Source organism: Teleopsis dalmanni, chromosome 1 (assembly GCF_002237135.1).
Source record: "Teleopsis dalmanni isolate 2A chromosome 1, ASM223713v2, whole genome shotgun sequence".
NCBI lineage: Eukaryota > Metazoa > Arthropoda > Insecta > Diptera > Diopsidae > Teleopsis > Teleopsis dalmanni.
The window spans coordinates 31,603,864-31,626,802 of record NC_051846.1 but is presented as its reverse complement, the minus strand read 5'-3'; the positions used below and the strand labels follow the sequence as shown (position 1 = coordinate 31,626,802).

The window sequence follows — 22,939 nt, the reverse complement described above, 5'->3', positions numbered from 1 at the left end:
TCGGTTTCGACAATTTTCATGATTTTATCGACATATTCGATCATTTTTCTTCCAGTATTGCGTGGTGCATATTTGACATCGAAATCATCGGACAATAAACACTATTCATATTTTCAGCCGTCTGGCTTTCGTTTTCGCGTTTATCAAAGAAAAACTGTAAAATATGGCAAATTTTCTCTTTGCTAGTGTCCATCTTTGTCACGCGTCCAAACAAAACTGTGACAACCAATTATCAAACTGTGAAAAAATTTTTTTATTATGAAATCTCATCTAAACTAAAGCCATCTATTGAGATAATAATGGATTTATTTTTACTACACCCAATATAAATATAATAGGGAGTCGGGCACACCATTCCAATGATGGTCGGACGGATTGACGGTGCATAAAGCATTCCACCTCCTATCAGAAAAAAACAAAAAAGATCACCAAGCACAAAGTTACTACATTACCAAGCTCGGTATCCATACCTCTGTTATCTTTGATAGAGCGGCGAATTTCATTTCAATAGCAAATACAAGAGAGTAAAAAAGAAAAATTCTTTGAAATTAGAATGTCGCTTAAAGAAGGCAGCAACGATCTCCAAGGAATGTTACGGATACTAGTAATATCATGCGATAAAAACAAATGACGAAGCAATATTTCTGGAATTAATCATAGAGTTTGCTTTAATATTTTTTCATATTAAAATGAAATAATATATTTTTTTTTAATACTTGGAATACTTAATACTTAATTTGCACATAATCATCTTCAATGAAATATTCAAGAAAGAAAACCATTAAAAGATTTTTGCCCTCAAATTATTTCTTTTCGGTCAAAGTACGATTCCGGCTAAAGCCTGAGGCAATGATTATGATTTTTAAAAAAACTTTTAATAGTTATAATATATAATATATAAAAAACATTGAATTACATAAAAACTGCTCAGATTGCAACGGACAACGAGTACACAAACAGTATTGGAATTTCCGTTCGAAGACCCCGTTTGAAGTTTGAAGTCTTTCACATGGCATGCTCAGCTAAAGCCAAAATTTTTCTATTGCCTCTTCCACTTCAGTGATAATAAATCAAGTTTGATCGTAAAGCATAAAAAATTCGCTACACACTAAATTTATTGGCACCGGCAAGCCATTTGATTCAAATTACTCACTCGAATTCATGGTAAATAAATATCTTAAGTTTCTAATACGAAAAGACAAAGACAAAAACAAAAACAAACAAACATTCTTTTACGCTACTCTTGCTTTCATTCCGACTCGCAAGTCGTCAGAGTTCAAGGTATCTTGAATTAACCAAGTTCACGAAATTCCGGTGGCGGGCAATGAGTGCGAATCGTACGACGTGAAAAGCGCTTTGATGCTGGCTTTGATGCGTTGTTGCTAAGGTCCAGTCTAGACTTTCTATGAACCAGTTTTTTTTCTTGTTTGTTTCTTGTTTCTTTTTCTTGCCAAATTCTTATTTTTTGTTTTTTTTTTTTTGGACTTGTTTTTTAATTCATAAGGATGAATGGTTCGATGAATGGTTGGATGACGCACGTAGTAGTAGAGCTCGAGCATAAATGTTATATTTCAAACGAAACACACTACAAGCACTTTTTTGTTTTGGTTAAAAAAATTTTAATAATTTTTTTTATTTTACATATATTATATTACTAAAGATGAGTAGTTTGTTTTGAAATGTTTTTATAAAATTCAAAAAATACTTTATGGAGGTCTTGCATATTCAACTCACTTGTTTTACTCATATCCGTTTCCCAAAATTTAAATGAAGATAATTTTTTTTAATAAAAATTTATTGCACTAAATTCAGTAACAGAAATAGTTAGGATATTACATCAAAAATCTATAAGATTAATCAGATACGGACAGCAAATTTGGTATACGGACAGTTCCCATACTAAAGGAGGTTGAGCAAGTGTTTATGGGCTAGGGTTGAAATACTTGGAAACGGTAGGTAAGAACACAACTATCTTTAAAGTGGAAATTTATGCAATAGACAGGTATATATATTTTAACTTTAAACGTAACAATCAAAACCATAGAACAGCCATCCTAACTGATAACCAGACAGCAATAAAAGCACTCAATTCTTATCAGCTGACATAAGATTCGTGATGGAGTGACTTGAAATGCTCTTGAAAGACTCGTGATGGAGTGTTCCCATGAGTGTCAGATCACGCTGAACAATCCGGCTTGAAGACCCGAAACTATTGTATGGCTTAAAAGCAGGTGATTTCTTTGCAACCATTCAGAAAGAAGAGGGAAAACATAGAAAGCTACAGAGGGATAGTCTTTCGCTATCAGAATTGAAATCTTCTATAGGGACTTTTAATCTAAAACAATTTTATTAAGAACTGTTTAAAAATAAAATAATTTAAGAATCATTACAGAAATTTTAGCAGATATTCTAGGTTAAGCTACCACCTTAAAAAACTGGGAACTCTCTGTAATGAAACTTGTAGGTTTCGTAAGGAAGTGAATAAGATCTTAAAACACTTGTTAGGAGTTGGCCAGGTTTGATGCATAAACTTAACTATATTTAACTATATCCCTTCAATTTCGCGTAACAAATTTTGAAAATATGATGCATACTTCTATTTATTTGTGCGTAACTGTGATAACTAAAAGCCTCTTAATTTACTTAGTTTAAAAATATCGCTTCAATTTTTGCAACGAAAATTGCCGTCTTTCTTTAGTTTTATACACAATTTTATTATTATGTTGGTGGATTGTATTGAACTTACATTATAGTGTATTATTACTTTATCGGGTATGTATAAGTGCCGGACAAACTCCCAACCATTAGGTCTTGTTTTCTTCCCTTCATATATATACATACGCAACATAATTTTTTTTCAAAGACCGTTGTCAAATTCAAGTTTTATAAAAGTCAAGCTGTCAGTAGTGTAAATATGATAAATGCTTAAAGATGTATCAATGGGGTTAAGGATGGTAGAGCCTAAAGTTTATATAATCATCTTCAAAAAGTTCGTACAGTTTACACTAACCTAAGTAATATCTAACGAGTCAATAATCTGAACACAGAAGCAATTATTAATATCTTAAAATCTACGACAAATCAATATTTCTATATGGATTTGAGATCTGATTTGTGATATATAAAGTAAAATAAAAATTGCAATCAGTCACAAACAAATGATGTCTTCGTAACATCTTGAAGTGCATTTCTAACAAAAAATTTTCGAAAAAATATATATTTAAATACATAATCCACTCAAGTAAAGAAGCATTAATACAAATAACCTCGACATACACTCCATAAATAAGATTATAAAATAAAATTCGTTGTGCTTGTATAAAACCCACAAAGAATTATAGAACCCATAAACAATTTTATTAAGAACTGTTTAAAAAGAAGCTGCTAAATTGTTTAATGAACTGAGGCAACTAGCTTGAACCGAAAGGATTGGTAGTAAATTTTAATTTTAATGCTTCTGTTGAAATATAAATATATGGTAAAAGAAAAGGACGAGGAGTTGCATAACCCTGGATGAAATGTAGTTATGTTATACAATTTGTATTATATATAATCAATCAAAATATTACATTTCGAAAGTATAATTGGCTACATAAAAATCAAAATAAATTCCAACCACTAACATGGGCATAAATCACCACGTACAAAGAATAGACGATGATATCCATTTGAAAGAAATTGCTCACACCTAGCGAATCACATTTCCAAAATTTTTCGGGACTCAAAAAAAAAAAAAATTCAAATATATCCGTAAGGAAGTGGTCAATGGTTGTATTAATGAATTTAATAAAGTTTTTAATTAAAGGATTAAACCAAGAATATCAAAACTATTAAGCAACGCTAGGAAAAGTTATTACATCTAGAAGTACATTAGAATGCAATAGTTTTTGAAAATACTCTCTTTCAGTCACATCTTGGAATATTTTCACATACAAGCATGCAGTGAAAGGTCTCCCAACGGATACCATTCTTGTGGGAAACTTTTCTAAAATGAAATCCTCTCGACCACATAAAAACTAACTATGTTTATTAACTGTATTATAAAAAAATATATGTTTCATTTGAGAATTTTATACAGCTATGGTTATTCAATCGGGAGAAAGAACGAGTATGTTCACTCTTCAATTACTTAACACCAACTGACGTAATTTATTCTAAAATTGCATCATCAGTGTTACCAATGTGTGCATTATTTTTGCAAGAATCCCCATAGAAATACGAATTGAAGTGAATTTTTATGGCCTTTGTTAGTAGTTCTGTTAACAAATTCGCTTGAGAAACCAGTTTACAGATATCGTGACGAAAAAATCAAATAGATGAAATAACATTTTTAATTTTTAATTTTACTTTAATGAGGAATAAGCGTACACTGAAAAATAAATCATTATGATTCCCTAAAATTTAATGGTTAAAATTCTTGCACAACTTCCAGAAAAACATGACTTTACTTCTTACCAGTAAAGTATCTATACCCGTTAGTGAATTATACTATATACTTGTTAGTTTTATGTTAGGTGGTGCTAGTACTGTACTATAATATACAGTCAAAATTTTTGAAAGCGGATGAGCATCTCCACTCAAGTTTTGTCCATTCAAAAGGGATGTCACGCCAAAAGAGATTAACTTGTTCCCAATAATTATAAAAAAAATTTGGCTTAACGCTTCGGTATTATACCATTACAATAATGATATGCCCAGTTTGCATGGACTAAAAAGAATCTCCTTCGCGTGCCAGACCGGAAGTTCTACCCTGGAACTTTATCGGGAATACTTCAAGTTACCACTTGATGTAACAGTGGTTTTTAATAGTGTCAATTTTACAATTTTACATTCATATTATATTCATCCTAATCTGCTCGATGTTTTTCGTTGAAGACTGTTTTAAATAAATACGTCAAATTCTTATAAATATGATTTTTAAGGAACAAGAGAGGCACGATTTCGATGTTCCGAGCATTAAGATTTTATAAGACAAGATAAAATAAAATACAATAATGCAAGATAACATAAAATAATATAAAGAGAAATTTCTAAATGAAATCAGAGTTATCTAATGTTCCCAAGTCAAAACATTACGCATAATCACAAATGCGTCCTAATACTCGTATACCATTAACAACCAATAACAATAGTTAAGTACTGATGTATCGTATAAAAATTTGGACAATAATCAATAGTGATGAGAAGATTTTAGGGGTATTTAAGAAGAAAATTCTTCGGAATATCTATGGTATGATAAAACGATGAGCTACAGGAGCTATATCACGACATAGAGACGATTAAGTATAATAAAGTTCACTTCGTTTTCAATAACCAACAGTGATGAGAAGGCATTAGCAGCATTCAAGAGAAAAATTCATCGGAAGATCTATAGTCTCTAATGAGTAGGTGGAAGTATAAGTTATATGAGCTAGATATACTTTGACATTGATATAGTTAAGCGCATAAAAATTCAGCAGCTACGCTAGTTTGGTTATTTCGAGCAAATGGAGGAAAATGCTCCGGTTAGAACAGTGTTTGAATCGATGTTCCATGCACTCAGATTTGGCATCGGATCTTGGTTAAAATACCTATTTTGAACAAATTTTTTAACTATGTATCAATATATTATATTTTAGTTTTTGATCAAGCGGTATCAATATATAGTGCAGGGGAAAAAGCTGCACTTGGGTACTTGGGAAATTTTAAGCCCGTCATAAAATATTTTAATAATAATTTTAAATTGCACTTAATTATATTGCAAAATTAGCTTTGTGATGCAAATTCTAGATATCTCGAGAAATAAATTATATCAGTATTTAGCATAGTGAGAAAAGCTACTCAAAATAGCCGACTCTACATATATATTTTGTTGTAAAAGTGGGGTGCTTGAGAAATGAGAAACTCGTCATAAAATATTTTAATAATAATTTTAAATTACACTTAATTATATTGCAAAAATAGCTCGTAGTGCAAATTCTTGACTCAATTTGAAAGCTATATAAATCACATTTTAAACCGAATCTATAATTCAGAGTATTGCACCAGTAAACCGAATCGTTTTAGAAAGTTATATAACCGAAAGTCATAACCGCATAGTTTAGTCATCTGTATAAATATGAGTTAAATTACATTTCAAAGAATTTTAACAAATTTAAAAAATAAATATAGCCACCGATTTTAACTGCAGAAAGCTGTATATCGTAATATTTCATTTAATGAATTAAAAGGAGTTAAAGGAGCTTATAAAAAATGTTATAGTGCGAACAAGTGTGGTATATGTAGTACTTCACATATTATTCTAGCTATTCTAGCTGTGAAGTAAGAACGTTACTCTGAATTACTTTTCAAAGAATTTTAAAACAAATAATAAATATAGACATAAACTTAAACTTACTAAATATTGTAGTACTTCATTTGATTAACTAAATCTAGTTAAAGGACCTAATGAAGAATTTTATAAAGCGAACAAATGTGATATAAAAGAATGCTCAAGGTATTATTCTAGCTGTTCTGAGTTTAGAACATTTCGAGAATGTTTGTTGCTAGACTCATTTGTTTCGAGAATTTGGTTTAAAACACCATTTGTTTAAAACAAAATGAAAAAAGAAATTGAAAAATAATAATAAAGTATATATATTAAACAAGTAACTCTAATATCATCGCATAGTTCTAACATTTCCGTATATTTCAGATCTTCAAAGTTGAATGCCTCGAATTGTTTTGAAGCCCTAGTTATAAACTATTACTATTCTTTAATATAAGTGTAATTGTAAGAATATTTAGAAGTGTGAGTATAAATCAGAGTTCGTATTTGCGAACCCATGAGCGCCTCATTTCGGCTCATTCTGCTCACGACTCATGAGCCGGCAAAAAACTCTTCTCATACGATGGCTCACGCTCACGAGCGAGCCCAACTACAGAGTTTACGCTCACAAGCAAGAGCCGCCATTAAGTTATAAATGGGCTCACGCTCGTAAGCAAGAGTATGAGCTGCGGCTCGTGAGATCTCATGCGCAGTTCTTCAATATGAGCAACTTGAAGGCTCACGTTGGTGAGCAGCTCTTCAATATGAGCCAATTATGTGCTCACGCTCATGAGCCAATTTTGGGCTCACATAAGAATTGGCTCTTGCTCATGAGCCTGAGCTGCTCATGAGTGAGCAAATACGAACCCTGGTGTAAATATAATTGTATAAGTGTAAGAGTTTTATTGGTGTAAACAATATAAAATTTTACAACCTTAAACCTCGATGTCTCAAGAAATAAGCAATATCGGTAGAAAGTGCTCAAAAAGACTCAATTTCCTTAATTTGTTTGAAGCCATCAATTTGACTTCTTGATTAATATTTAATCCGGTAACTTATACATATAACATGACATTAACTAAATCACAAACTTAAAAACTAAACAGTTGAGCTTAAATCAGTACAAAATACTCGGTATATCCGTTGTACCTGTTGTGCTGGCTCAGACGAAATAAATTCCAAAAAAGTGCTGTTAGGGTTGGTATCATTTCGGTAATTTTATACGAGCATAATTTTTATTCATAAATATTTTTATTTTATTTTAATTCATTATTTCTGTCTTTATTGTATTTCTATAAAGTATTATTATAATTACAGTTGTTTTTTTTTTTTTTGGTTGGATACAGGTATGTATAGTAATTGCTTATGTGCTCAGGTAAGGTATTGGTCAATTATATATTTTGTTTTAGTTTTTTGAAATGTCGTTGACATCAGTTATCGGAATGTCGTCTAGCTTAGTTTTTTATATTGTGTATTTTTTTTTTTGAATTTATTGCAAAACAATAATAGAATTGTATAAAATGATAAAAAGAATTTCATCAATCCAATTGAAACGTGTTTTTGCTTTATTATCCAATATTCTGGTAATGTCACGGGTCAAGCAAAAAAATATTTCTTTAAAATATTCATAAAATAACATACAAAAATTCCGTAAAAACATATTTATTTATATAAATATATAAATTTGTTTTTAGTTGTTAATATAACTTACTATTCTATTTCAAAATCCAAAGCTAGTAAAAAAATGTAATGTATCCAAAGCCCAAAGCACGTAAGTTTGGATGAAATCCAAATACTGGATATCTCAACATTCACAGGAGAGTTATCTATTAATAAAATTAGACGTAATTTATTCACAATGTAAACATTAATAAATTTTTTACTAAATGTATATTAAATATTTAAAATATTTTATTTATAATTAATTTATATAATGGATTTTAATATTTTAATTAATAATGTAAGAGTCCCCGTTCCCTCAAAAATCTTTTGTTATTTGTCATATACGGAAATTTTTTTTCAAAAATGAATTAAAAATATTTTGTTTTGTTTTCAAAAAATTTCCTAATAGTTGGAATAATACTATAATGGAATTTTCTATTTAGTTTTAGTGACAAAAACAATTGTAAACATTATTGAATGGAATTGTACCATTGAAACAAGAAAAGAATTTTTTATAAATGTCACAACAATGTTAAGATAAAATAATATGTGAGTAAATAAGATAAGATAACATAAGATAAGATTAAATAAGGTAATATAAAATGAAAAAGGATAAAATATGATAAGATTAAATAAGATAAGATAAAATAAAATAAGATAAGATAAAATAAAATGAGATTAAATAAGAGAATATAAAATAAGATAAGATAAAGTATGATAAGATTAAATAAGATAAGATAAAATAAAATAAGATAAGATAAAATAAAATGACATTAAATAAGAGAATATAAAAGAAGATAATATAAAATAAGATAAGATTAAATATGAAACGATAAAATAAGATAATACAAAAAAAGATAAGATTAAATAAGATGAGATCAAATAAGATAAGATTAACTAAGAGAAGATAAAATAAGATAAGATAAAATAAGATAAGATTAAAAAAGATAAGATGCATTAAGATAAGATTAAGGTGCTTATAAGATAAAACAAGATAAGAAAAAATAAGATAAAAATAAAAATGATAAGATAAAATACGATAAGATTAACTGAGATAAGATAAAACAAGATCAGATTAAAAAATATAAGATAACATAAGATAAGATTAAATAAGATAAAATGAAATAAAATAGGAATAAAAATATAAAAGATAAAACAAGATAAAATAAAATAAGATAAGATAAATAATATAATATAAAATAAAATAAAATAAAATATAATAAGATAATATAAAATAATATAAAAATAAATAAGTAAATGAAAGTTCACTTCGTTTTCAATAACCAACAGTGATGACAAAGCATTAGGAGCATTCAAGAGAAAAATCCATCGGAAGATCTATAGTTTATGAGTTATATGAGCTATACTACAGCATTGACAAAGTTAAACGCATAAAAATTCAGCGGTTTCGCTAGCTTGATTATGTTGTGCAAATGGAGGAAAATGCTCCAGCTAGAAATGTTTCTAATCCAGAAACCGCTGATGTAAAACGAGGTAGAAAACGTTTTCATCTTCGGTGAAATGACCTGATGACTAACAATGCCTTATTGTTAAGTACTTTCAACTGGGAAGAGCAAGCCACTGAATAATAATGCGCAAAGATGTTCGATGTTTGGTTACCACATGATTAATCGAATCACAATCAGTGAAATACTACTTAAACTTAACGAAATCTAACAATTTTTGAACATATATAACACAATATAGCTACTAGTCTTTAAACACATAATTCTTTGTTAGACAGCATTGGCTCGTATTGTCAAAACTTATGAGTCGTTGTTTCAAATTTGCCAGGTTCAAAGTTCTAAATCTAATACTTGCACTCCAAGTATTTCAATTAATATTTGGCTATATTTAAAATAGCTGTATGGTCAACTAAAAAATCCAGTTTATCTAAATTGACTTTTTTTCTTTATTTTCTTACTATTTACTGCTTTCTTATTAACAGTAATTAATAAATTTTATTGTGTTTTAGGCAATGAAGAAAAAATATTACTTTTTAAATACAAGTCTATTTAAATATTATGCGCAAATACCTGTTTCTAATACAAGGGAATATCACTCTTCATATATAATATTACTATCAGCTATAGAGGTAATATAATTTTCATATTATATACATTTGCTGAGTAACGTTAATGTAATTAATAGATCTTTCGAGTCCGAAAGCGATGGACAGTAGAAATTAGAAAGCATCGAGATCAATGTACTATATAAAAATAACTGAAAGAATCTAAAAATAGTTGATCTGATTATTTAACCTCTTTATTTTTAAATGAACTGAACTTTTACAAATTCGTTCACCCTTTTCTTCAATCCCATTTTATATTATTTCAGAGGCAATCCATACACACCCCACATTTAATCTGGGTTTTCTCAATCATAATTTAGCGTAAATTTACGCAACTAAATTCACACCACTTACATGAGCTTTTCGGTGGTTTCTGAATCTTTTTTTTTTTTTTGTATTCAAATAACTTCCAAATATAAGTCAATAAAATATTTCCGCTTTATTAATACAGCACCTCTCGTGCCAACTGAAACTTGTTTGACATTAAAATTAAGTGACGTTAACAACCGTTACACATCATTGCCAACAACGGCAGCGCTTACAATACGAATACCGGCAGCGACTAACGCGGCAACGGCAAATGCCGCAAATATCAAACGGCAATGGCAACGACAACGTCACAAGTCTCCGAAATTGAAACCATAATTAAAACTTAAAATTATAAATATAACAATAACAGCAACAGCAACAACAAAAACAATGCCAAAACCAATAACAACAATAACGGCAAACACTCAATAAAATCAGAAAGTTCTATTTTCGTCCTTGCCTGTCTGCCGTACGTGAAATGCCGGGAAAGTGTTGCATAAAATTTCACCGTGTAAACGCACGAGGTGTGTCAATTGCACTTTTACTCTTAACTCTTGAATCGCATTCAGGTAAAATCAGCAATTATCACTAATTATTTATTTAGTCGAAATATAAAATATAAATTGATAATTATTGTAGTAATGCTGTTCAGAGAACTTCATTATGACGTCCATGATGCTTGTATGCTTGTTTAGAACCAAAATCCCTGAGACAAACGAGTTTTCTTTCTTCTCGTACACACACAAGATCTTATGAATGAATTGAGCGCAAGCTTCGGGCTTAGCTTGGCTTGGCATGCGAAAGTGAACGTTCTTTTGATCGCCGCCGTCCGTCCAAAGATCGTGCTTATGCCGGCATTTAACCGTTAACACAGAAAAAAACATACCAAAATTGGTTATTTAATTCACAAAAATTCAAATGAAAAAAAAAATGAGAAAAAAATTTCAAAAGTTTTCAAAAAATGCGTAAAATTTTGCTAAAGAGTTTTGAGAGCATACCTAACATTTTTATAAATAAAATTAAGTTAGCATTACCCGCGGTATTCTCAAAATAAAGATTCAATTAAATAAAAACTTTTTTACTTTTATACTTTAAATTAATGTAAATTATAAATATTAGTCGTTTGTTTGTTATTTTATTGCAAAATTATTTATTTTTCCTATGTATAGAACTTGTTACAAAATATTGTAAAAATTTCTAATATATCAGTACCCTGAAAATAGACCAAAGTCGAACCATAGTATCGGCTACAAAAAAATATACAAATTTATAAAGTTATAAATAAAATTTGTTGTGTTGTTGTGTGTTATTCATTTAGCCCCTTCAAAAATAAAATAATTAATAACTCATAAAGAGGTTTTCTAAAAGTAATGAACTACAACAACAAAAATTATTTTTTATATTATTTTAATTAATTGAACTTTTGGCTGACCATAGAGCAGTTTCGAAGATTGTCAAATACCCATCATCAGTGGTCTTAGAAATAATTCTTGTATTTAATTATTCGTACATAATTTTTTGAGATTGCAAGTACCAGGAATCGAACTCGTGCCCTGCCAAATGTGAAGCTCAGAGTCAGCGCTGCTTAACAAACTCACTCATAGCCGTACATGAATTTTATGTTTGCAGATTTTTATGGAGTTTTGTTAATTTGCCGTGAAAATTTTTATTAACTAATTAATTATTTTAGTTAAGTTTTATATTGATATTTCTCTATACTTTATTAGGACATTATATTCCATCAAAGTAATCTCATAAGACAATTTAACAGCAGAAGTAGGGCTCTGAGTCTAAGGTAGTAAGAGTATCAACAAAATCATTAATAATAAAAACACATACCAAAAGTCTTTACAGACATTTGAATGGAAAAAGAGAAAAGCATACACCGTCTGCTCTTTCAACTTCAAAATGATAGAACCTCAAATAATTGGCAGATCTCAACTTCAGTCAGCAGACCAATAGAAGAGTTTACTAAATTTGTTTTAGAATAAAAAACGTTTTTAAAATAAGGAAGGTGCTATTGGTGTCAGTATAATCTATTAAATGGCTTAAGTGTGTAAAAGATAAACTTTAGTTTTATAACATAGAGTAACTCTTCTATCTAGAAAAAAGAAAAAAAAGTATCTAATAAAAAGCAACTTATGTTTAAATTTCAATTTTATTAATAAAAATTAATTATTTTCGTTGCTTAGTCATATTTTTTAAACACAATTGGATTTATTCAGCTCGAAATCAAATATTGGCTTACAATTCCATTATCTTAGTCATCATACATTCAAAAAGTAAAACTAATTTCAAGAAATTCTAAATAAAATATATTAAAGATTAGTCATAGAGCTGAAATTCTTATTCCCTTATCTTATCAGTAAATTATATCTATTTTTTTCAAAATTTTGCAATTAATGTAACACTTTATCTATTACAACTAAAAAGTGAGCTATCATAATTTTTTGGCAAATTATCATTATAAAATGCAATTTATAAACAATAGTCCATTTTTTAAAAGGAAGTTTTTTTTGACTTAAATTCTAACATAACCAAATAGACAAAAGGAATTTATTTATTTAGATCGTTACAGATCTAAAAAGAAGAAATAGATTTAAAGGATGTTCTTTTTCAAAGCACAAAGAGTTTAAGCACTGTCCGCATCAACAGAATGATTTGTGTAACCAAAAAAAAAACAAAAAGTTCAATGATAACATATCCCATGATCTTGGTAGTTAATACCTATAACAAAAAGTAAAATCCGAAAAATCTCTCACCCAATAAAGTCAAAATGGGACATATTTTAATGGCTTGTTGTTTGACATGTTGTTGGGGCACCATCCTATTCTAATTAGATATCTTCCATACCATATTTGCAATTTCTCTCTAGAAAAATTGGTGATCATATGACTGTAACGATCAGAATTCGGAATTTGTACCCGAGCAAAAACAAAAACCAATCACTGAAGAAAAATTGAAGAATTACTTCTTTAGTTGTGATAAAATTATACAATTTTAACACATTTAGTGGTTTTTAAGTGATTCGTATTGTAAAATGGCAAAACTATATTATATAATATCTTAGATGATAGCTCTGTCAGACATATTTCACTGAAAAAATGCTGGCAGATGAGGATCACGACAGGCATAGCCTTTTATATTACGAGATATAAAAGAAGAGCAAAGAAAAATACAATCAACAACAAGAATAATACATATTCTTTATAATACGTAGTTCTAGTTTTTAGAACACTGTGCTCTACAGCGCCTCCAATCAATGATATAATTTTGAATTGATTTAATCCTGAGAATATTTTCAATATCTATCTTAATAGTTCATCATATACACTCCTTGAGAAACCATGTAATTCACTATAGCTATTCACTTTAGCACAATGTTGAGGGATATACATATATACAATGTAAAATAATGGATAATATCGTTTTAAGCATACAACATGTATTAGATTATTACTTTTTTATACTATCATTGTAATTATACAATATTTAAGATAATATAACATGGACAAATAAATCTGCAATAAAATTTTTAAAAAACTTTAATATATAAAAGAAATATAAACTTAATATATTCATACAGTCCACCCTCTCTTTAGCTATAACCAGTTCGTCTCTATAATGAAGTTTTGTTGAAGATAAGGTAATTTTAAAATTTTTTCATATATTTGTTTAAATCCTCTATAGCGAAGAGCTCTTTACAACGGAGTTTTTTGCAGCCATCAACGACTTCATTATAGAGAGGTTTGATTATATATTTGAAGTATAAAAAAGTGATCACATACTACACTTTGTATGCTTATAATAATATTATCGATAATTTTACGTAGCATAATTATAATATAATGTAATATAAAATAACATATATATAGTTTATTATCATATCATCATAATATTTATTGATTTATTGAACTATTTCTGTAGTTATATAAAAATTGTTTTTGAATATATTTTTTTGCAGTTTGTTGTTTTTAAGACTATGACTATGTCTACATATATTTATATTTTTTCTTGTATAATGATTTAATTGCCTTAATGAGTTTCAATGCTATTATATGACAAATTTAAAAACATATTCCCTTCAAAACAAACAAACAGACCTCGTATTCACAAATTTCTAAGTATGAATCATTGCAAGTTTACTACGAGAATAAACAACATTTAACTAGAATATTTCCACACTATTCTAAGCATGCATGTTGAATTGAATATTTGAGCAAAATAAACAAAAAAATATATACGAAAAAAAAAAAATTAAATATAATTAATTCATGAAATATTTAAACGCAACAATAATTAAGATCATCGCCTTGTAATTTGTTTTTAAGCTTAGTCTTACCCAATCTCCTGCATACTTCGCATTAAGACGTCTTCACCGCGCTTGCTCTCTTCTCTCGAAGTCGTTTGCACGAAGATCCTTAGTCGTTCTTGATATATAAGCGCCGCTTTAAAATAACTGCTTTCATTTGTATTCAGATTAAGTTAAGAAACGGATCGGATCGAATTGTACGGATCGATATTAACGTTTAAAAATTATTCGAAAACTTGTCTTCAATTAAGGCGCGAAGTGAGGAAATTTCAATTTAAAAAACATTTATTAAGAAAATTATTTTAAAAAGAAGAGTTTTAACACAAATGTGGCTTTAAAGAAAAGTGTCATAAAAAAAGTTTTAAATAAAAACTAAAAGTTTATTGTATAAACTAACTGTTGTGAAATAACAGAAGATCTTAAAACTATAATCTTTTTTAAAATATTTGAAGAAATTGATAGTGAAAGCAAAAAGTTTAATAAATAAAATAAATTATAATATAAATTATTTTATAATTTAAATTAATATATAAATAAATTATTTTATAAAATTCAAAATGTATTTTAAGGTAAGCAAAATTGAATTTTTTTTAAACAATTTTTTTAAATATTTAATTTTATAAAATATTTAATTCATAATCAATTTTTTCAACATTTGTTATTAGATTTGCGTAAAAGTTAAATTCAAACGGTTTTAGAAATTTAAAAAAATTCAATTCAATTCAACAAATTTAATCATATTTATTTTTAACGGAATTCAATTTATGTTTTATTAATTTATGTAAATAAATAGTAACAAATAATTTAAAATGAATCAATTTATTATGAATGGAATTTAATTAAAACCAGTGAATACAAGATTTTTTGGTTTTATGAAAGAATATTAATTTTGCATATTAAATGTTCATTTTTAAGAATTAATAAATACATAATTGAATCCTGTTTTTCTATTAAAATTATTTTAGTCTCACATATAAGTATTTCAATGGAAAAATAATAAAAAAAATCAAAATAATTGATTTTGATGATTTGAAAATAATCATCAAAATATTTATAACCGTCTGAAAGTATTTTATTTACTTTTTTATAATTTTTAGTGAAATAAATAATTTTAAATGTTTAAATAAATTTTTCTTTATGAACAGTTATTTAACAAATATTCAAATAAATTAAATATTAATTATCTTAACTCAAGGAGGCATCAAAAACTGTTTTTAATAAATAATTTAAATATTTAACAGTTGTAAAAAAAATAATAGTAAAATGTACAAATGGAAAAAAATTCTGACTTAAATCAATGAACAAATTAAATCATATTAAAAAAAAATATTTATTAAATTAATACGATAATTATCTAATTAATTTCTATATTATTGGTTTTTAATTAATGGACCAGTTGATCAACAGTTTTTTTATATAAATTCATATTTAAAATACCGTAAAACAGATTTTGAATATGTATTTATATACCTAATAAAAGAATTTGCATAGAAATAATTAACATTTTTCCGTTTTATGTAACGGAAAGAATTTGAATAGAAATAATTAACATTTTTCCGTTTTTATGAAGAAATATTTAAATTATTATCACTGATATATATTTCAATGCAATTAATTATAAAGAACACAGGAATAATTGGTCAGAAATAGTTTAAAATAATTTAAAATATATATATTTCTACTAAATTTATGTTATATTTTTATCAAGAAACTATAATTTTAAACTAAAATTTATCAAATAATTATTTCTTCATGATTTTTTTTTATCAATGAAATTTTTTTAGCTTTATAAATAAATTATATTTTTATGTAAATATTTAATATTCATAAATAGTATTTTAATTGATCTAATATATTTATATACATTTATGTATTTAAAATATATTTCTAATAATATTTATTTTCATTCGATACAAGTATTTAATTTAGTTTAAGCCATCAATTTTTCTTTCGCAGTTAATTTCATTTGTTTTTATATTTATAAATAACAGTTTGGGAGTTTCTTGGGAGAATAAATTTATTATTCTCATATTTTTTTTTTTGTTTGTCATTTTAATGCTTTTACATTATTTCCGTATTTTTGGTAATTTTTTTTTATATTCTAAATAAGATTTTAACATCTTACATATGTTTTTCAAAACTCAAAGTGCTTGGTTGTTATTATTAAACTAAGTAATACACTGGAAAAAAAAAGTTTTTCCACTAAGATGAGCTCATGCCGATATTTTTATGTTGAAAATAATATATATCACTTTTGGTATAATAAAAATTAAAACTCTCTTTATGTAATAATAATTGTTAGAATTATGTGTATATGATAAACTTTAATATGTATAAAAATTCTATAGTGAAATATAGTACTATTAATCTTCATTAAAAAAAAAGTAATATTAAGTAATATTAATCTAAAATTCTTTTTAATTACAAATAAAATATTTTAATTTCACTTTAAAGTTTAATTTTAATTTTTTCGAATACCTGTTAGAAAATATTTCTCCCCCAATATTCTCCTTAAATTTTTGTAGGAATGAAGTTATTGGAAACCATATATAAAGATTAACTGTTTCTAATGCTGGAATAATTGGTTTTAATAAAGTATTTCTCCCTCTGGCTATTTATATTTCCAATAATATAAAATAAAAATAAAAAGTAAATAATATAATAAATAATATAAATAATAATAATAAAATAATATATAAAATAATATAATAATAATAAAATAATATAATAAAAATGATCGACTTTCTCTTCAAATTAATTTAAATAGGGTGCACGTATCTGACAACTTTGAAGGTTTTTCTTTCAAAAATTAAAAAAAAAGTGAAAATTTCTAATGCAGTCTTTTTTAGATATCTTTATTTATTTCTATTTTCATATCTTATTAACTATAGATTCGCATAATCGTTGCATTTTTTAAATTAATGGAAAGTTATATGTTATATAGAAAGTTTCAGAAATTTCTTCAGACAAAATAAAGAATACTTTTTTCAAAATAAAGAATACTATTATATAAAACTCTTTCTGTCTAATCCCATTTCTAGTACCCTTTTACTGTAGATATGATAAAAATAATCATTCAATTTTTTAAATTAATTAAAATTAAATAGTTGAAAGGTGTTCTTCAAATAAAGTAAAGGCAAAGTTTTTCTAAAGCAGATTAATTTTTATTTAACTTTTACTATAGATATTATAAAAGTAATTGCTGTTAAATTTAGTTATATTCACAACATATTTTAATGCTTATTAAATTCATTAAATTTTGCTATTTTTGCTGCTGCTGTTCATATTGAGCTCCTCTTTTATATAGAAGTTCTTAGTTTTTCATATCTTTTATTTGAAAGGAATTTCGCACTACGACCTAGTTCTATTGTACCCCCGTTATGGGTTCAGAATATTTGTCCAAAACCTTATAACTATCGTTAAGAAAAAATTAAAACAAATTACAGGATATAAAGATTTTTCTAAAATTTACATGAAACCAATCTATTGTACAAGTATAGTGCTATCTATCCATGATTGAAATTACATATTATAATACATAATAATAATATAGCTAAACATTGGTTAATAATAATTATGAAACTAATTAAGTAATTGTCCTGATGATATAAAATTTATAGATATTAAAATCAAAAAACACTTAATTACAGAAAACTATGAAACAATAATTTAATTTACACACTTGTTTTCTTTTAATTACAATATGTGCTTCAAAAAAGCACTTATTTTTATCTTTTCTAAGAATTCACTATAAAAATAAACTTTCATCATCGTTTATTTGAATTATTTTTAATATTATATATAACATTTGAAGTCAATTATCGATAAAGGTGATTAGATTTGACTTCATATATAAATTTATATCAGTTTTATATTATATATTTAATTAAATACATAAATATATATCGACCTTCAATTTGTAATATTATTAAAGGTGTCTATGAGGGAGCAAGCATATATGTATGTATAAGTGGTTCTAAAATTCATTAAGGAGGCAGACATCATTATTATATTATATTGTACATAAATATTCAGTTAAAGTTACGTATATTTTGAAATGATTTGCGTTATAAGAAAATCTTTTGTAAAATTTTGATCAAAATGTGTTTTTTGACTTTCGGGGATTTTTCACCAATTCACACACAAAATGTCTACGTTTCAGTTAGATCTAGATCTCTAGATTTGATCTAGAATGTATCACTATTAATTATTATAAACATTAGTATGGTGACTTAAAGATATATATAAGAGTTACTATAATATTATCATTTGTTTATGCATATTTTCAAATATATTTAGCTAGAATAATTAAATAATGTTATTATTTTAATAATGTTGTTATATTAATTATTATATTATATTATTATTATAATGTTATTATTATAATATTATTATTATCATATTAATAACAATGTGGATTAATAATATAAATTAGCACAATATTAATTAATAATTAATAATATTAATAAACATAATATTAATTAATTACTAATATTAATTAATAATTAATAATATTAATTAACATACAATATTTCATTATTATTTTTATAATTATTTGAAAAAACAATTGTTTTAAGCGTATTTATGCTTCGAATATTTATACATATATTTTTTATTTAAACAAAATTTTATGACTTTCTTCAACCCATGTCATTAATCCATATATTGTCTGACAGAGATTTTGTGTTAAAATTAAATTTAGTTTTTTAAATTTAAATAAAAAACAACTGTTACAGTGGCAGTTAAAATTAGTAACACAAATATCTTTCCAGCTTAGTTACAGAATTTGTTTCGTTTGTTGCATTTTTGGTTTAAATTTAAAATAACTTTTAACTGAGGTTGGGCCACTTGATGACGTATAAATATTAATGAAGTTTCTGTTATATAAAAAAAGATAATAATTAATTAATTAATTTTTTAATTAATATATATTTTTTTTTATCTTTTTAGCGTAACACATTGAGAATTCTGTTGTTTGTGGGCTTTGTTTGCTGTAGTTTTGTGACCGAAACCGAAGCACATTGCTCACTGGATGATATGAGGAGATATGCCATGGAAGCGTGTGAACATCTGTTTTTATTAGACGAAGGAGCTAGAGATAAACGTTCACTTAAAATAAACGATCATATGAATCTCATTGATGATGAATTGGAATGTAAGTAAAAATTGTTTGATAAATCGATCTTTTAAGTTGTGAAATTATATGGTGAAATGGTAAATAAGATTGGTTAATGGGCACGCGTTTATAAAAGTGATTTACCAAGAAATAAAATTGCTTTTATTTAAAGGTGTTAAATACAATAAATGCTGATTTCACGTATTTACTAAATAAAGCGTGAATTTTCACATTCAACTCAATTCGAGTTGTACTTCAGATAGTTCAATGTTAAAATGTTGTAATAATGTAAATATACGTAAGCCTTGTAGGAGTTCATACACCCGAAATAGTTCATTAAAAATGAAATTAAGATCTTGTAAAAATATTATTTATAAACTTATATGCTATTTTGACACGTGTACTTCATTAATTTAAATTTAAAAAAATAATCATATTATTATTATTGGTTTAGTGATACAGATATATACATCATAGTTTAAGAAAAAAATAAAATATGAAAAAAAAAATCAATATAAATTATATACTTTTATGTTGAAGCTATTTGAGCCAGTGCACTTGAGCACTTTTACTCTTTATTAACTCGAGTTATCTGGATTAATGTTTATCACTTCATCAGACTAAGCAATAATTGACCTTAGATCCAAGGAGCTTGTTACCATTCTGAGATTCGATAACGTGATCATTTATTTAATTTTAATTGTAAAATAATATTTTTCAATTCTTTTTATACATATATCAAATTAAAAATTGTTATTTTATGAAATATTTGATGTTGCATCTAATATATTATAATTATGTATATCAATTATAAATACTCCATACCAAATGTGATATCAAATAGTGTTAAACCTTTATGTGATTTTATTTAATGTTATATCTAATATATTATAATAATATATATCAATTATAAACACTATATATCAGATTTGGTACCAGATATTACTAATCAGTTTTATTGTACCCAATATTTTGTAATTACATACATCAATTATAAATACCAGATTCATAATATGATACCAAATTGTACCAAACCTCTATATAGATTATACAGTATGTTGTCTGTGATAAAATATACAGATATTTAGTTCTGTCAAATTCTTAAGACAACAAATGAGTTCATAATAAACTACTTAACTTTTGCGGAGATAAGGTCCAGAAAGATCTCAATTTAAAAAGCCCTCAATTTTAAGCAGCTTGAAATATAATATGTTACAAGTTGTAAGAAGTATGAATGAAAAAAATAGCATGGTAAAAATATAACGACTAATCGTAACCCTATAGTATGAAATTAGGTGTCCATAAAGCGATGAAGTATGGACAGTGCTTCATTATTGCTTTAGAGAAAGTTTCGGGAAATGATAATTTTCCAACTAGAGCTTAAAACTTTGGTGCAACATTCGCCTTATAGGAAAATTAGTGAAATACATTTTTGAGACTGGACACCAAATCACGAGTAAATTACATGTTTCAATTAACTTAAATATATGTTTCAAATATTGTAATTAAAATAATTTTAAAAATTACTGCAAATCAAATTATCGAATAATTAATATAGATACAACTTTTTTTTTATCCATATGGGTAAAGTATTGTAAAGTACATTACTGTTATAATATATATATATTAAATAAATATAATTAAATAAATATATACATATCGAAATTTATAATAAATTTAAAATATGTATATATATATATATGTATGCACATATATTTCTTATGTATATAATGTATGTATAAGAATATGTATTTACATTTTAATATTTATTTTTTTTTTTACATATTATTGCCAAAATTAATTTTTGTGTTTCAATAGTGTAATTATTGAAAAATATGGGTAAATTATGTAAATTTGTAAAATAAAATAAAATAAATTATTCCTTCTTTCTGTCCGGTTTAAAGGAAATAAGGTCACAAGTCAATCAACTTTAGCAATGTCAAGTTCTTTAATGACTTTTCTTAATAAGGTGCTTTTAACTATTAAGCGCCTTAAAACTATATTAAGTTATATATAAGTTAAATTTTAATAAATTAATTTTACAGCAATTATTGTTAAAAAAAAAGCATTCAATAATATGTATTGTTAATAATTACTTAAGATTTATTAAGCTTTTTTTTTATTATAAAAACAAAAGTTAAATAATAAAAAATAAACAATATGAACTCCAACGTTGCAAGTGCTTAATTCTTAATTAAATTAATTTAATGAAGTTTCGATTTTTCGAATATTAATTTAAAAAAAAAAATCAAACTATGCCGTACCAAGAGAACTTCGATTTATACGTACTCCTTAGTTTCACCATATATAAATAATAATAAATATCAGTAATTTAATATATTTAAATATAAATTAGTTATACACAAATTAATAAATTCTTATTTTTATTTTACAGATCCTAAATACTATTACGATAAAAGGCACTATATCAGTCGCAGTATATATCCAAAAGGTGGTTACCTTAAAGTCGGTCGTGAACATTTCCACAAACTCAGCTTAGCCAATGTAGTTCCCAAATACAAGCCAAAAAAAATTCACGATCGGAATCATCGCTTCAAGCGTGAACATTCGCACAGCTACAACAACATTCCATATTGTTGTTACAACAGATGCGAAGAGGATTTCTTCTGCTAACCCTTAGTTCTATTTAGTTTTCCAATTAAAATCAAAAAATTTTCAATTAATTTATTTAAATTTAATTAGTATTTCAACAAAACTTTTATGTACTTATTTAGTTTAATTTTAATTTAAATTAGTTCAAATTTATATTAAATTGTGTATAATTTATATCGCGAGAGACTTCAGTACCTTAATAGCTTGTAATTATAATTAAATGAATTTTACAATTTATAATTGTATTTATCAGTATTAAAAATTTTATTTAATTAAGTGCAACCATTACATAAATGTAGAAACAATTTTTTTTATATATAAAAAATAATAAATTTTATATGCTGAACATTTATTTGTTTTTATTAATATTTAATGGATTTGAATTAGTGATTAATTATATATTAAGAAAATATTTGGAAAATATAGAGTGGTAGTCTGCATTTCGTCTAAAATTCTTTACAAATGTAGACGATGTAGTATCGTACTAAGTAGGCGGCTCTTCTATTGAACCTCTTATTTTAATCCCTGCTCCTGTCAACCACGGAAAAAAGATGATTCACGAAATTTTTT

At 25.9% G+C, this 22,939-nt stretch overlaps 1 protein-coding gene across 1 annotated transcript; it reads left to right on the top strand.

Moving 5' to 3' along the window:
- The first annotated feature begins 15,173 nt into the window (after positions 1 to 15,173).
- Positions 15,174 to 22,473, top strand: LOC119672898. Its single transcript, XM_038084065.1, has 3 exons — positions 15,174 to 15,209; positions 19,591 to 19,795; positions 22,152 to 22,473. The coding sequence occupies exons 1-3, from the start codon at positions 15,198 to 15,200 to the stop codon at positions 22,388 to 22,390; spliced, it is 456 nt and encodes a 151-aa protein (XP_037939993.1). The 5' UTR covers positions 15,174 to 15,197; the 3' UTR covers positions 22,391 to 22,473.
- The last annotated feature ends 466 nt before the right edge of the window (positions 22,474 to 22,939 follow it).